General features: G+C 41.8%; 1 protein-coding gene across 1 annotated transcript; it reads left to right on the plus strand.

The window, feature by feature from the left end:
• Positions 1-452: 452 nt before the first annotated feature.
• Positions 453-1755, plus strand: LOC146235931 (uncharacterized). Its single transcript, XM_084687789.1, has 5 exons — positions 453-619; positions 739-801; positions 1071-1243; positions 1344-1446; positions 1638-1755. The coding sequence occupies exons 2-5, from the start codon at positions 772-774 to the stop codon at positions 1731-1733; spliced, it is 402 nt and encodes a 133-aa protein (XP_084543915.1). The 5' UTR covers positions 453-619; positions 739-771; the 3' UTR covers positions 1734-1755.
• Positions 1756-18371: the final 16616 nt, after the last annotated feature.

Raw genomic sequence — 18371 nt, forward strand, 5'->3', positions numbered from 1 at the left:
AGTAAAAATAAATGTTCAAAACTAGAAAAAACCTTGTCCGAAAATAGTTTATTTAGCCCTGGAAGATTGTGGAGATAGCGCGTGGCTGATCACGTTTTGATCAGTCGGCACAGCAATGGCGTCTATAAAAGTATCACGATTCATGTCACTAATTTTTCCAATTTGTACATGCCATCTGTTTTTGGATAAGTTTATTCGTTTTAACCTTAAGATGCGTGAGTTTTTCCGACGCTTCCACGAGTGAGTTTTTTTCCAATACGGCAGCTAGGTAGCTGTTATTAGCTTCCGTATAGCAACCTAGCATAATACTCGTAGCAATGCTCCTACCTGCTAGTGTTACTTGTTAGCCTACTAATTGTAAATTTTGAAGCCATACTATAGCGTTTGTCACATTGTTTGTCTATCGGAAAATAGTCGGTTGTAATGTTCAGAATCACACGTGCAACGCTACGCTGAGTGGGGCCCTGCTTTCGAACGATCACACATGTGCGATGCTGATCCTTTTATATTTATATCAAAATGCTAATACTATGTACTTAAACTACATTCCACTTTCATTTCTGTACAGAGTATCCTACCATCGTCACACGGCCTAGCACTGTGTCCCTGGGAAATTATGGTAAAGTAATGAATGACCGTTTTTTACAGTGACAATAATTGTATGAACCATGGCAACCCTAAAGGCTATGTTTTGAAGCAAAAGCATGACTTAAAACTTTTGGATCACCTGACTCCTAGGTGTCAACTCTGGTCTGGTAGAGGAGAACCCATATGGGGTCCAGGAAAACAGCTGGCAGCCAGGCAAGTGCAAATATAAGACACTCAAAGCTTCTCAATAGCATTGCCAACTCATTGTAAGGCATACTTAAGTTGTTCTGATCGTGGCAGGGGGATACATATTTGTCAAAACAACAAATGTTGTCTTACAAATGCTTTGTATACAGCCATTCAAGGTAACATGTGTTATTTACATCAATGTTACAGCTAATCTAGAAGAACCACAGTGTATGCCAATCATGTTAACTCTTGTAAACTTGTTTTACTTGTCTTTACTGACAGACACATTACAGGTTATGTTCCAGAAGATGGAGACATTGGAGGAGAACCAGCGAGAGGCTCTCCTATTCAGGCGACGACAGGGCAAACATGCTGAAGAGGTGCCAGTGATGGACCTACAGGTGGCCCAAACACAGGCTAAACTCCAAGACCTTGAGGAGTGCCTTAAGGTGCTGGAGTTCCAAAAGTGAGTGGTAGGTGTTTTGAGATGCCATGAACTATGGCTTACACGCAGTGTTCAACGTTCAAATTGGTGCTAACAATAAGTTAATGACTTCTAATTGCAGACGCTGTGATGAAGTGGAAGACGGGACTAGGAGAGAAGGCCGTGGAGCTTCTCACAGCGTAGATACTCAAACACGCCCCGGCAGCCCATTCAAAACAAGCCAGGTGAATGAATGATGATGGCAGCTTCCCAATCCAACCTTTCACATGGCTATGTGACCAAAAACTAGAATCCCATAATATTTTTTTGATGATGTATATTATTCTAGATGTGATTATTTTATGACTTGTATAGCCCCTTTCATACGTGCAATTATGTTGATAGGACACTTACTTATTTTGTGCTTCATTGTCAGGGCCAACAGACAGGACCTGTAGCGGGGACTGGCAGAAGATGTTCATTCACTGTTTCATTCAGTGTATTCACTGGCACTTTGTTAGAAATAAAATGACTAAAATGACTGTTAAAATGACTGAGAAAATGATATTAAATACACATCCACACCACTCTCTGTTACTGCCAAATCATTTGAACATCATTATGTTATGCTAACTGATCCCATCAAAGCATGCGTAATTGTTCTTTATCGCCCACCAGGTCCGCTAGCTGAGTTTGTGGAGGAGCTGGACATGCTCCTCAGCGTCCTCCCGGATGATGGAACCCCCCTGATAGTCCTTGGGGACTTCAACATCCACCTCCAAGGAACACAGGCTGACGACTTCTTGTCTCTCCTGACCTCCTTCGACCTGACGCTGCTGAGCACACCGGCGACCCACAAGGCAGGCAAACAGCTAGACCTCGTCCTGACACGTAACTGTATCACTGACTTAACCTCTGTAACCCCACTGCACATTTCTGATCACTACTTTATCCAATTCTCTGTCTCTCTCCCTCCAACCCCTCCCACCTCCCCTCCCCTCGTAACTTTCCGGCGCAACCTCCGCTCCCTATCCCCCTCCCATTTCTCCTCTATTGTAACATCCTCCCTCCCTTCCATTGACGAGTTCTCGTCCTACCCCACTAACACTGCCACTGACACCTTGTTAACCACTTTAACTGCATCACTTGACTCTCTCTGTCCCCTGTCAACCAGGCCTGCACGATCTTCTCCCTCCTGCCCGTGGCTTAAGGATGTTATTCGTGAACAATGGTCCACCCTTTGAGCAGCTGAGAGGAGATGGCGCAAGTCCAAAGACGGTCTGGACCTTGATAAGTATCACTCCCTCCTTAAATCCTTCTCTTCTCACATAACTAGTGCTAAAACCCTCTACTTTCTTAACAAAATTAATTCTGCTTCTAACCCCCACAAACTTTTCTCTACCTTCTCCACCCTTCTTAACCCACCTCCCCCACCCCCTCCCTCCACCCTGACAGCAGACAACTTCTCCTCCTTCTTTGAGAAAAAAGTCGCCGACATTAGCAGTCGGTTCCCTAAACACACCTTTCCTACCCCCTCACCCTCCATGACTGACCCAACTAAATGTCTAAACTCTGTCTCTCCCCTGTCCGAGGCAGAGCTCTCTGATCTCATTCTCTCTCATCGCCCCACCTCCTGTCCCCTTGATCCTGTCCCCTCCCCTCTCTTTCAAACCATCTCCCCCTCTATCATAACTTTTCTGCTCCATGTTCTAAACTCCTCTCTTACCTCTGGCACCTTTCCCTCTGCCTTCAAACAGGCCAGAGTTACCCCTCTACTCAAAAAACCCTCACTTAACCCTGCCATCCTCCAGAACTACAGACCTGTATCACTGTTACCCTTCTTCTCTAAAACAATTGAACGTGCTGTATCTAACCAACTGTCTAACTTTCTTTCTCAGAACAACCTGCTTGACCCCAACCAGTCGGTCTTCAAGACCGGCCACTCCACAGAGACTGCCCTCCTTTCAGTCACCACTGCCCTCCAGTCTGCCAGAGTGGCTTCGAGGTCATCCGTCATCATTCTGCTGGACCTTTCTGTAGCGTTTGATACGGTTAACCACCAGATCCTGCTCTCCAGACTTTCTGAGATGGGCATCACTGGCACTGCACTCCAGTGGATCTCATTCTACCTGTCGGGAAGATCCTACCAGGTCTCCTGGGGAGGCAAACTGTCAGACCTTCGCCAACTCTCCACTGGTGTCCCACAGGGCTCCGTCCTTGGACCCCTCCTCTTCTCTCTGTACACCACCTCACTTGGACCAATCATCACCTCCCATGGCTTCTCCTACCACTGCTATGTTGACGACACACAGCTGTACCTGTCGTTCCCCTCAACCGATCCGGGGATCTCAGCTAGGATTGAGGCCTGCCTCGCAGACATCTCCGCCTGGATGACCGAGCACCACCTCCAGCTAAACCTCGCCAAAACAGAACTTCTCATCATCCCGGCCAAACCCTCCATCTCCCACGACCTCTCAATCACCCTGGGATCTGCGACGGTGACCCCCTCATCCTCTGCCAGGAACCTTGGGGTTACCATGGATGACAAACTCTCCCTCACGGCCCACATTGCTGCGGTCGCCCGGTCGTGTAGATTCACCCTCTACAACATCCGGAAGATCAGGAGATACCTGTCTGAGCACTCCACCCAGCTGCTTGTCCAAGCACTTGTCCTCTCCAAGTTGGACTACTGCAACTCGCTGCTTGCCGGTCTCCCAGCATGCGCAACCCGCCCTCTTCAGAGGATTCAGAACGCGGCGGCCCGCCTGGTCTACAATCTACCCAGACGCTCCCACGTTACCCCGCTCCTCATCTCCCTCCACTGGCTACCCATAACGGCCCGCATCAGATTCAAGACCCTGGTACTGACCTTCCGAGCAGTGAACGGGACTGCACCCGACTACATCAAGTCTCTCCTGCAGCCTTACACCCCCACCCGCCACCTACGGTCTTCTTCAGACAACCACCTGGTGGTCCCACCACTCAAGACCGCCCGATCCCAACACAAGCTCCTCTCCTGCCTGGCCCCCCAGTGGTGGAATCAACTCCCCACCTCCATCAGAGAAGGCTCAAGACGCACTTGTTCCGGGAGTACAACGGTACTTAGGAATGGTTTGCTGAACCCAATGCTGGTTTCCTCAAGGATCACTCTTGCTTAAACTGTTGCTCCTGTTTGTTAGTGGTAGCTGATTTAAACTGTTTTCTATTTTAGTCAATCCTATTTTTATTGCTTTCCTACAGGTACACTTGCACTTAGAGTTTCATGTTGTGTAATTGTAACTTGTTTAACTACATGCTCTTATGGTTTCCTCCCTTTAGCACTTATTTTTTGGTTGTTCACAATGTGTACTTCTTGTTTTGGCTACCCGCAATGCTTTGGGGTTATCTTGTTGTTATTATCAGTGACCTATGCACTTTGTAAAGCTCTCTCTTGGAAGTCGCTTTGGATAAAAGCGTCTGCTAAATGAATAAATGTAAATGTACTAGAGATTGATGTCGTCTTGAACCCTATTAGGTTTGAAAAACAGTCAAAATTATTTGATTTATTAACAAAAAAAACATTGAGGCAATTTGGACATTTACATAAATACACTTCTTTCAGCCATTTTGTATTGTATTTCTTATTCCATGTCAACCTATGTTAAGACATATTCTATGCATCTGTAACAAATTTCAAGTCGATTGGATCTATGGTTCATGAGGAAAAGGGTTTTGAAGGTTGTACCAAATTTGGACAGTACAGCATACTATCATGGTGGACCTTATGGGTTCTTGCGGCTTTTTTGTTCCCCATGAGAAATAAGGCATGCAAACCAATTTTCAGGCATTTTGGAATAATGGGGCGCTGGGGAAATCAGGTAGACTTTGGGCGTGTTTTATAGCGCCACCTATGGGCGTACATGGGCCACTAGCCGTCTGGGAGTAATGAGTGACCTGTTGAATCATTGGGCCAAATTGGAAAAAATCGGGTCCAGGAGTTTTTGAGCTATTGGGCCATTTAGCGGAGAAATATAATAATACTAACAAGAATACTAACAAAAACAATAGGATTCCTCCTACCGGAGGAACCCTAAATATAGCTGCAAGCAGCGATGCAGGTTCCTCCGCAAAATGGCAAAATATTATAAAAAATTACATTGTAGAAGGTCAAGAGTTGGACAACAAGAGAGCAAACTACTTCATGTTGGGCCAACTTCAATAGTCTGAATGGGGATTTGAACTCATGAGCATAAGGTTACAAGGCAGCCTCTCTATCTTCTCTGCTACACATCAACTGTTGAGAATGTAAGAGTAGAAAGGGCAAAGTATTAGCTTTGGTCAGCTTTGGGACAAAGGATTAAGTAGCGGTTGACATTTCAAAGTGGAATTGCATGAAATTGCGCATGGTATTTCATAATGATGTCATCCTGTTTAACTAAACAGATATTCCAAATTAAGACAGGCTAAAAGACTGCGGCTGGATTCAAACCTACAATCTTATACTTTGCAGGTCACTGTCCCTGTCCATTGAGTTATTCTCAGTGTTGAATATTGTCATGTTCAGTTACTGTATAAAAAAGTAAGCTGTTTCTTCTGTGGTAAGAGTTGTTAGATTCAGCCAAAGTTTAAACTACTTAAATTCAATCATATTTTGACATACCAAGGTGAAATTGTTGATGGTACTTCAGAGTGATGTCATCTTGACCCAATAAGGTTTGAAAACCATCAGTCAAAATTATATTTGATTTATTGACACAAATATATTGAGGCAATGTGGACATTTACATAAATACACCAATTTCAGACATTTTGAATTTCTCATTCCATTTCACCATATATAAAAATACACCTGCCCGCAACTATCCCAATCCATGCCGTTTACCTCCCTCCCAGCGCAAGTCACACCAAAGCAGAAATGCTGTAGCGGACGCATGAGGTTTAGATGACGACCAAAAATTGCCTCTCACAGTCAAAACACATCGCTCACAACACTGTTTCCAGAATTTCTCAAAGATGGCTTGAAGACCGCTTTGCAGAACCACAGTCAACTTACGGTCAAGAATAGCCTCATTGGTAAAAGGTTTATGGCACAGGCTATGATCAACTCCTTGCGGACATTGATGTACTATAGCCGACTCTCACTTCCCATTAAACCACACAACATGCACTCTCGGGGTGACCAACAAGATTATTTTAACTAACAAACAACAATATTAAAAAACATCTATCTGAACAAACGCAACAACTGAAAACCCTTGCATAGCTGTTGTAACCAAACTATTTTCCACAAGTTTTGGTGTTATTTGACATGCCACACTGCATGCTGGGTACCCAAGAGCGCTGACGCTGATGATCTAGCTGTGCTCCGACTGCGTGATATGACAAGATCATAGAGTGAATATAACTAGAGACAGCTACTTCTGTCTTCCAAGTTGGCGTCCCCATTCATTTCTATGAAAAGTGCTCAGTGGCGCAGTGAGGCAAGCGAGAGCGCGAGACTGGACGCAGCCATCTTTCCACTTCCGTGTCTTCCGGTCTAGCTTTAAACAGTGGCTCTTTTTTTCCCTAGCTCCGAGACCTCGTGCACGCTTGCAACTAGCTGCACACGTCATACTTTGCGACAACCAGTCGCGAGCATAGATTGATATGGTTACGAGCCTATGTTACGAGCGTGTGAGCTAAGGCATTGCAGTGGCAGAATGGGGTACAAGTCCGATAAGAATCAGACACATGATGCAAACTTAACGGAAATGTATTCTGTCACTGTATAGTATTCCTTTCACTTGTTTTTTAGAAATAGGCTATAGGGCTAAATATAGGGCTATTCTAGATGGAACTCATCACAGAGGTTGCTTTTTTTCTTTGTGATATAAGTATGATTTCCAACGCATTGTATCGGATGAAATAAACTGTTAGCATGAACAGCTCCGTCTTTGTTCTCGCCAGGCAAAGAAAGCTTTATAGTTATTTTGGTAACCGAAATCTTCCATTATGCAGACTTAGCATAGCTTACTTTCTTCACACTGCCTTCAATTTAACATCAGTGTAGAAATATGGCCATGTGTTTTATATGTTCATCCTAACCAAACGCCTATTAATGGATATAACGTGATCTAACAAGACTTGGTAATAATGTAATAAATAAAAGCTTGAGAACTGTGTCTAAAATATACTTTATTGGACATTTGCCTTTGAAAGGGGACTATTCGAAGAACCATATAGGCTACACGACGTTTCCATCAGATGTAAGTGGGGGTAAAACATCTAGTCACCTAGGACCTTCATTGTCCCACAAAAGCAGTCTGGCTTGATGACACGATCAACAAAAGAATAATGGGTGTGTTTAACAAAATCTTCTGAAGGCAAGACTAATATTATTTAAATATAGGCCTATATAATTTCCTATTGTGGTTACCGGTTAAAGTATTAATCTTCGTCTTTGCTCCAGATAGACGTCAACAATCTATGCTCGCGCTTAACATATTATATTTGCCATCATGTCATGAACGTTTTTACGAAAAATCAAATCTGTTTTAAAATAACGGGAATAAACTATATTAACAACATGTCATTTATGTGTGACATTTGCTTAACTTGCTGCAACAGGGCAGGCAACTCAAGTCAGTTCTCCCTGTGCTCATTCAATATAAGTCTATGGCTCATTCAGCTCCATGTAAATCGGCTATCGGCCAATGTGAACTATTGTGCTTGTGCCCTGTTAGTATCCGCAAGCACATTTGCAGGCAACTTTTATTGACGTAGGCAAATAAATGGGGTGCTAGTTTACACGTTTCGGATTGGTCTCAAACTTAGCAAAAATCGGGATAAATTATTCTATGAAAAAGCTAGTAGTATGAGCCAGGTTCGAGAATCGAACAAAAATTATTGGGGGAGATAGTTTTGTAAATGTTGACTGGAGTTAATAGAATAAAAACGACCGGAAGAGTCGGAAACCTAACCGTAATGCAATACCACCTACATCCACCGGGGCCGTTGCTTCAAGCCGAGGGGCGAAGGGTGGGGGCTTGGACAAGATGCTAGTGACGCGCTAAACTGCAGCTTTGTATACCATATGTACTGTGTTATGGTTGTTTGAGTAAAACAACTTGCTTAATGAATTAAATGGCTGTTACATGTCAAATCCAACTATAAATGTATAAAAGAGAGTTCCAATGAAATCTGAATTATTTTTAAACCTTAAGGTTTAAAAGACAACCTTTGCCTAAACTGACATGCACCAACTCTGAGTGTCAACATCCATTTACATCCACATTTAGTCTCTATTTTTTACTCTACACTTAAGGCATTGCTATGTTTAACTTAATGTCTGCACCTCTCTGTCACCAACTGTCTCTGGAGTGGGGGGTGGGGGCTTTACAGGGTGTCTACAGGTGTAAACAAGTTCAATTTAAGCAGCTTCGCTGCTTGGCCCCTAACTAGAAATCTCCTTAGAATGAAACATTAACATTATGATTAAACTAGCTAGACAACTACTGTGGTGTACCTGGATTCCAGTTTTCTAAACAGAATCAGTATCATTGGATCTCCCAAGTGATCGCGAGACACAGGATTCACTTAAGATAAAGAAATCAATATACTTCAGAATCAGAAGGGATTTTATTTGCCATGAATTTTTGCACAAACAAGGAATTTACTTTAGCAGGGAGGTGCATACATTAAACATATAGGAATATTGTAACTTAAATATGTGGACTAACTATACAAAAGGAGCAAAGTTTAGCTAATACTAAGGGGATTTAGAATAAAAATGTAATATAAGTAGCCATAATTTACAATCTAACCTAAAAATACAGATAGTGCAAAGAGAATGATACAATAGTGCAAATTGCAATGTGTAGGGTGTCATTGTGCAGATTCACCACTTATCTCTTTCAATGTCCTATTTATTGTTTTTGAAAAATGCTATAAAAGTGAATGAAACATCAAAATTCAATGAAAGTAGTGAATGATCATTTTTGTATCACTTGTGAAGAGCTTTGTACAGATACCCATTGTTCTTTTTGGTTTGAAAGGTTTTGGTTGGGAAAAAAAAAAAATCTGATATGGAAATGATTAGGAAATGGCTCAAAGCAACACAAGGACAACAGAATGGGTTAAGGGTAGACACCCCAGTGATTAGGGATAATATATCAACATGAAACCTCCCCAGTTGATAACTAATAGTAGGCTAGGTCAAATATTGTTTTCATTACTAGTTTCCTGTAAATGTATGTTTAAATGAGCAAATGATTAAGTTGTAAAATATGATATCATTTGCATATATTTCCAGAACGGAAATCAGAACATTGAGTGAAAAACTTTGTTTCATTTTGACAACATATTAGAGTCCAAAGTTTTAAAAAGGGCACTTTGGAAATATCTCTTTCATCACTACATTAATCAGAATATGGTGGCAACAGCCATTAAAGAAAATCCGTTGCAAATTGCGCGGCAGACCGAGTTCTTGCTCAGGTTCTCTGCATCACCCACACTATAAAAGTACCCATAACGAAATAACGAAACGCTATGCATACAGTCTGTGGGACTGTGAGTGCACTGCTTCAATGTGTTGCATTGGCAACATACGGCTCAAGAAGCTGGCAATATACGTAATTCCCTCTGCTAAGAACCAATATCTTTCAGAAAGATACTCATGAGGGAATGCGAAAGGGTTTTCTCAGTCTCTAAATGTTCTGTTTCTTCTGAGCACACCTCTGACTGTCCGCGCACCAAGCTCCACAGGATCTTCTATGAGCGGTGACGACTTAATCGTCAAGAATGAGTTAGTGGGCGGGGTTTTTATACCGGTTGATCTCTGATCTCCAACTTAACCTGCTCTCGACCAGGTTAGCCGTTCAGCATGTGTTACCATGGCGATCTACCCCGGTAACAAGTGATCCACCGTCGTAGTACAGAAAACCCTGGGTTGAACCTGAAGTTACCTCGCTAACGCCAAATCTTGGTTTGTAGTACAGGCCCCAGGTCAACCCAGCCCTTTCTCTTAGTTTAAAATTTCTCCACATTCCTTTGTAAAAAATTGGTCTCAGCAACTTTGTAACTAGGTTTTATGGGGGAAATGCGTAGCTAAGAACTTTTACAGACATTTAGGAGAACTCAAGTGGTAAGATGAAATGTTTAGTGAATACAACCCCAGCTAACTAGTGTTGAATCAGGTCAAATACATGTGGTTGATGCAGAAGACCAACAGGCAGGAACAGGCCTACATGTAAATCGTTAGGAATTCAAGACAAAGAAATATTGTAAAGCCATTAACAGCCTTTGTCAGACTACACGTTATGTCTTTGACTTAGACTTGCACTCATGTGTAAACAAAACAATACAAAGTGTTGACACAACTTGAATGTAATACCACTCTTTATTCAAATTTGCAGTAGGATGAGTCCGCATCATAGCAAAAATAGGGCGTAAACACATGAACAAATGTAGAACAGACAAAACGAATACCATTCATTGAAACAATTAAACATCCTTAAATACACCCCCCCCCCCCAACACAGACATTGCATTTGAACTTTGAACCTTTCCAGATCTTAAACTAAACATTACACTATACACCCAGCAAAAAAAAAAAAAAAAAAGATCAGACCACGCTTCCAATTCCCCGCAGAATTATGACTCCTCCAACAATTCAAAATCTGATGCATCACTTATTGCATCTATCAAATACTGCTGCACAACCATCTTTTTTTAACTTGTTACAACATCTGCCCTGTTGTACTCAACTTCATAACAGCCACCACTGATGAAGTGTTGCTCTATGTCCTGCACAAAATCTTGCATTTCTCACATCTATGGTATGGAACTTTTATATCAAAAGTCAACTGCTGCATATAACACTTTGGACACTGCCGCTTTGCTTCAATATGAGCCCCTTTGACATCACTGAAGAATTTAGTTACATTCTCACTTTCACTTCCCTCTCCATCTTCCTTGGCTACAACTCCATTGATGTAATCCATTTTGTCAGTTGCACTAGCTCTCATGGTAGTCAGAAAGACGGATCCCAAAAACTGCCGTGTCGACAGATTAGTGAACTTATAGGACAAGCCCTCCTTCACAGACGAAATTTGACTGTCCCAAAATGTAAGCGGAATGTTTCCTGTGGCATCACCCACTTCACACTCCTTCACCTCGGCTTGAGAGTTGCATACAGAAACTTTCTGTGCCAATCTTAAAGGAGATGACCTTGGCCTCCAACACACCAACCTAAAACATAAAATCATTTAGCAAGCATTCAATAACCAAACACGGTTGTTTCAGACTTAAAAATGCACACCCTTAAACCCTTACACCTGTCACATACAAGAACGAGCATGCCTCAAGTGAAGCATTGCCAAAATAAACCTGCTTACAATGGAAGTGAATAGAAATCCTTCAATGCAATGCCATCCACTGCAGTATCGAGTCCAAAACTTTAAATATTCCACTTTCCTATTAACATATTCTTGGCAATGTTTTATTGACAATTTATAGATTTCAAACCTGCAGTTGATAACCTTTACAAGTAGCGTGGACCCAACAAAATCTAAATCAACCAAATAGGCCTACTTACAAGCTGTCGCGGGCCCAAAGCCTTCACCTTCACCACATTCAAGGGCAGCAGTTCTGCTAGCCTTCTGGATGGGAACGAAACTTCGGTCACCCGTATAGTGTATGAGCAAAATCCTAATGATATTACCGTTGCATCATTCATTACACGGCGTTCCCAAACACTCAATTTACAAACACGTTCTATGGGCCATTATAGTGTCATTTGAATTAACCACTTGAACTCAATACATTAAATTCTGTAATGTCACATTTGTAATTGCTAATAAACAAAACCTATGCCTAACACATCTTGACACTGTTGTCGTTTTAACAGTAGGCTACCTCAACTAGCACTCGGCCTACTGAGGAGTTAAGTGTTCCGTTTCAATTCATACCATAGGCGTACTCACGGTGCTCTGTACATTTACATTACATTTAGTAATTTAGCAGACGCTCTTATCCAGAGCGACTTACAGTAAGTACAGGGACATTCTCCCCCCGGCAAGTAGGGCGAAGTGCCTTACCCAAGGACACAATGTCAGGTGTAATGGCCGGGAATCAAACTGGCACAGCCACCTGACTCACTGTACAAATCACCTAAAACAGGGGTTCCCAATCATGGTCCCCGGGCCTCCCTGCCCTGCATGTTTTAACAGTTTCCTTCTTCCAACAAACCTGATTCAAATGAATGGTCGTTAGCAAGTTTCTGCAAAACTAGATAATGACCCATTCATTGGAATCAGGTGTGTTGGAGCAGGGAATCATCTAAAATGCATTGGGAACCCCTGACCTAAAACCTTGTGAGGACAACTGAGTCTACCTTCCTAAAAGGAAAAATGCAACTTGAACCGTAAACAAAAACACAAAACTTACACAGCACCTTCTTAACATTGCACAGCCTGATTTCTAGTGATGTTACGCTCGATAACGTGCTAACGAAGCGGTATCGACCTTTCGAAGCAATTGGTACCGATACAAACGTGTCGAGCGTGGCTTCAAATGAGCAAAAACCACGTGATCAGAGTCGAAGTGTCGAAGTTCGGACGTCACACGAGCAGCTAAGACAAACAGCGTTTTATTCAAACGCTTAAAAGACATCCGAAATCACTAATATTCGTAGGTTATAGAGAGGAGACATAGGCCTATTTACAGACGCTACAGAATACACTCATTGATAGAGCCAGAGATACAGAGATTGCCAGAGCTAGATAGATACAGATATTAGATCGTACACAAGCACATAGCCTACATATTTATTTAGTTTTACCAGCCTTCAAATGTGGCCATCCCTTTCCTGGTTGCAAAAGCATGTTCCAAAAACGTAACCGCGAGCTTACATTACCATATAATAATGTATTCATTTCGCATATACTTCCACTAAAACGGGGTGAGCAGATGCAATCTCATTTTGTCTGAATGAGAGGCTGCGCTCTTACCACGAAGCCATACTCAGTTGAGAACTTTGTGTAATTAATGTTATAAGAACTTAAAAATAAATGTTATAAACGTAAAGTAGCAAAGACGTTCCGTTGTTTATAATTCAACAAGATATATGATAACATATTTTTGACACTTGCAAATCGAAACATTTGTCACACAAACTTTATTTATCAAGTTCTCAATGACGATTGTGAGACTGACGTCTCGAGGACTTTACGTCACTTGATTCCTTCCTTTGCTCGATACAGTCCCCATACCGTTTTCGGAACCGTGATTACAGGCTTTCTTCTGTTTGGAATAGGCGGTTGGCTTGTATATCGTAAAGTCAAGGAAACGGCTGCAGCCATCAAAAGCCCCCTTAGGCTGCCCGACCTGATTGATACAGTGGGTAGAGCCGTTGGAGCTCTGACTGGGAACTTACAGCGGAATATGGATTACAACAGGGATAAGTTTGCGGCTCTGCAAAGGAGGATCGAGGAGTTGGAGACTTTTCTGAAGGGTGGACGTGAAAATTGAGTCGCGTCTACTCGTCGAAACAACTACACCAATCTTATCTACTTTCGGCCTATCTTCAGGCCTTGGCCAAGGCCGTTGCTGGAAAACAACTCCCCTGGAGAGCGCTGAAGCAAGACTATCTTGCTCTTCCCTTCCCCCTCCCCCACCAACATCGGTGGCTTGGTCTCTACCCGGGTCATGACCAGGGATGTCTCCTTGCCAACACAATCTGCATAGGGAGACTCGGACTGATTGTGGCCTAGGTCGAGGGCGCCAACCCAGACCTACTCACACATTAATTTTCACCTACTACAGATACCACCACCCCCCACCCCCATCCAACGCCTTCGACTGCTTGTTTCCCCTGGGTGGCTGGCGGGTCTGTGTCCAGCGCCTACCATGGCTGCAGGTCCAGATGCTGCTTGTTTACTCTCCCCCCCCCCCATTCCCCATTGCAAGTGTCTTTGTATAATGTTGTTGGGCTTATGTGCTGAGGTTTTTGCCTGTTCCCACACTATACTCCTCTAGGAGCATTGTCTGGGGGTTGCCTTTCTCTCCTCATGTTATGTGCTGTAACCTTTCAGTTGGCGCCAATAATGGCTGCTTAGGTAGGCTCTCCTGCCAAAGTAAATTCCTTGTCTGTGCAAACTTTCATGGCGAATAAACCAATTCTGATTCCAATTCTGATACCATAAACTGACCAGCAGATGTCCCTATGAAGAAGATGTTTCAAACACTTCGAAAAAGCAGACAATTGTGTCAAATAGCTTGTTGCTTTCAGAAAGCTTCGTTACCCCCATCACTACTGATTTCACGGCCATTTTTGACCACTTGATTGAACGCGTTGTGCTTCTCCGGCGCACACACCACAGTATTGTGGTATTCCTCCCTACCGCTCTGAAAAACTGCGTTAAAGTACTTTGTGTTTCGAGCAGAGGTTTGAAGTTAGTTTTACCGAATGAAGGAATCCTTCAATCTCCTCTGGAGTCGCTTCACTGACCCTCATTCTCTTGCTTGGTTCCATGTTCTGACCACGTGTGACCTACTGCAACTTCCTAAACACTTCTTAGTATACATTGTCACTGCCGGCGCCCGGTCTAGCCGTCTTAATTAAGAATCTCTCCTTGTGCCCCATTTTAGACGATTATTACTTTTAAACCGTTTCAATAAAAGCCAACTTTTTGTACTATCACGTCTCTGTATTGTTGCGTACTCAAGGGTCGGACATTTGAAACCTGTACGGTTACAAATTTTGGCGTAAGTCGAAAATTTGTAACCGTACAGGTTCCAAATGTCCGACCCTTGCCGACCCTTGCCATTGAGGCGTCTAGTTGTCGCTCACTATAATGTCAAGAGTTAAAAACAGTGGGACTGCTTGCAGCCCAGCAATGTCAAGGGTTCTCCTGAACCAACCCATGGCCTAGCCAATCAGAGTTCCGCCAAAGGTTGGGTAGATGAGGCGCTCCGTCTGTCCACGCTTATGGTCCCAGCGTAATTCTCCATGCACTCGCCCCTCCGTCCCGGCTGGAGATAAGGAAGTAAGAACGAGCACACTAAATCGTTCCAAGGCTGCACAAATGTTTTGATGCCTGTGTCGTAACTTAACTTTAGGCCATGGAAGATGCGTGCGTTGATTTTGACGGGACATAGTCGTCCCGGCTGTTCCTCGGTGATCTACAGTAGTGGTTCTCAATCCTGGTCCTCGGGACCCCCTGCCCTGCATGTTTTAGACGTTTCCCTCCTCAAACACACCTGATTCAAATTAATGGGTCGTTATCAGGCCCATTTATTTATATCGACGTAATCGTTGACGGGAAAAGAGTCACAGCAGAATCCAGCTAAGATTTGGTAACAACACTTGGATCTGATCTCAGCTTAGATTTGCCTCTCTTTAAAAATGATCTAATTACAATAGGTTGGACATGTTGATGAGAGGTTGAATTTCTGTTGAATGAATAACCCATGTGTAGTTAATATGGTTACATTTCTGTTTTGGTACTCAAGATCTTAAAAGGTTCTAATAGTTATTCCTTGAGAAACCTTAATAATAAGCCAATTTATCCAAGGCTTATATTTGTTAAAGTTCTTAAGACATTGTGCTCTTTTTTTTCTATTTCTTGTTCTCTTCTTAATTTTGATAAAATATGACTGAATTCAAGTTCAGCTCATTTAAAATAATTTCTCTTAATGCAGGGCTCCAGACTGCGACCAAATGGTCGCATTTTGCGACCAGTTTTTGAGACGGTGCGAGCATTTTTTACAAGCACTTGCGCATGTGCGACCTACAAATTTGGAATTTATTGTCTGTGCACAATGTCAGCACACATTAGCAACGACGCATAGATACAATGTTTTAGTAAGACAGCGATATCAGCGTTCCTTCTGCATTAGTACCGTAGCTAAAAGTCCAGGAAAGGTTAGCAACGACGCATAGATACAATGTTTTAGTAAGACAGCGATATCAGCGTTCCTTCTGCATTAGTACCGTAGCTAAAAGTCCAGGAAAGTTTAGGCTATTTTTCGCTAGGTATCTATAATCTGAGCGAAAAGTCTTGGAAAGTTTTGGCTATTTTTCGCTAAGTTCCTACGAACATGTCTTAATCTGCCAGACAAGTGGGTTCCCCTTCGTTATTTTGGTGAGCAGTTTCACTAGCCCTTCTTACCCGGCGTCATGGAGCCTAGCAGCTAAATACTTATTTAGCACTAGCGTTGCTACTGTATCCCTGGCTGTGTTTGAGCTGTTGCGCTGTTATAGCCTACTCAGGAAGTATCGTGTTGTGGTGTTGGAATAAAAAAAAATATATTATTATTTTTAGAGATTAAATTTAGGGGCTACTGTGCTCCTAGTAAAAAAAGTTAGTCTGGAGCCCTGTCTTAATGTTAGGGGACTTAGGGACAGTACTAAAAGGAAAGCACTGTTTCTTTTTATTAGGAAAACTGATGCTAACATAATCCTTTTACAAGAAACTCATTCCAGTGAGACAGACAGTAAATTTTGGAAAAGTCAGTGGGGGAATCAAGCATACTTTTCTCATGCCTCTCATCGCTCTGCAGGGGTCGGTCTTTTGTTTAACAAGTTTACAGGTGATTCTTTAGAACATTTCAACTCTGAGGATGGAAGGTGGATCATTATAGTAGTAAATATAGACAACTCTATTTTCTTGATCTGTAATGTATATGGATACAATGACAGGGCCCAAGCAAAATCTATGTTTAATCAGATTTACTCCAAGTTAAAAGATTTACAACAAAAAAAATGAAAATGCATACTTGATTTTAGGTGGGGATTTCAATGATGCTCCTGATGATTCGGTAGACAGAATTCCAGAAAGAGTTTCTCAATATTCACAGTTTAAAGCATGGCGTTTCTTTGAGCCAAGTTGCAAAGAATTTACCTGGTGTAATTCAAGATGTACACAACAATCTAGGATAGATTTATGGTTAACCTCCACCTCTTGCCTGCAATAAATATCTGACGTTTCACATCGTTATGCTCCTTTGACGGATCATCAAATGATCTCTATACACTTACTTGGCTCAAAAGATAGTAATAATAAAATGCGTGGGTATTGGAAGTTAAATAATCGATTACTTAAAGACAAAACCTTTCAATCTTCTGTTAATTTGATGGCTCAAGATATTTTCAATGAAAATGAAATGAGTAATATTCAGAAATGGGAATATTTCAAATTCAAAATTAGAAAAATTGCTATTAAACGCAGCAAACAAATTAAAAAGGTTAGTAATGCGAAAGAAAAATAAATTATGGAAAACTTGAATGTTTTATTGAATAGAAGAGATCTTTCAGAAATTGAGAAACTAAAGTTAATGGAATTGCAGAATGACATAGACAAACTGTACACAGATGCTGCTGAAGGAGCCTTGATACGATCCAGAGCTAGATGGTTAGAAAATGGTGAAAAAAAATTTGCATTGGAGAAACGGAATTGTAAAAGGAACAATATTTCCACACTGAAAATTAAAGACAATATTAGCACTAATCCCAAAGAAATTGCAGAACATGTTGGATCTTTCTACCAAAATGTATACCTATCCAAATTTGAACCATTACCATGTGTGGAATATTTGAATAGCATTAAAACATATGTCCCCACCATTTCGGAAGAATTTAGAACTAAACCTATTTCGAACTGCGAATTTGTAGAGGCCTTGAAACTAATGAAAACTGGGAAGGCTCCTAGGATTGATGGTTTGACTACTGAATTTTACTTATGTTTTTGGAGTATTATTGAAAAACCACTTCTGAAAATGTAGAGATTGTGTTGATAGGGAGGAGATGTCTACAACAATGAAGCAAGGAATAATTAGCTTAATACCAAAACCAAACAAAGATCCTCTATGAATAGAAAATTGGAGGCCAATCACCCTTCTGAATGTAGATTACAATTTGTTTGCACTCGTTTTTGCTAGGCGGTTAAAAATAAATCTGTCAGAAATTATAAATGAAACCTAAACTGGCTTCATGGCTAATCGCCATATAAGCAACAATATTAGGTTGGTGTTAGATCTATTAGATTCCTCAGAGTATGTGGAGTCACAGGCACTCATTGTATTTCTTGACTTTTATAAAGCGTTTGATACAGTCGAACACCCTTATATATATATAAAGCTTTGGATTTATTTGGTTTCGGGGAATCCTTTATATATGTAGTTAAAATGTTATACAAAGATATTGATAGTAATG

The sequence above is a fragment of the Hypomesus nipponensis genome, chromosome 22 (genome assembly GCF_054491055.1).
Source record: "Hypomesus nipponensis isolate SF chromosome 22, ASM5449105v1, whole genome shotgun sequence".
NCBI lineage: Eukaryota > Metazoa > Chordata > Actinopteri > Osmeriformes > Osmeridae > Hypomesus > Hypomesus nipponensis.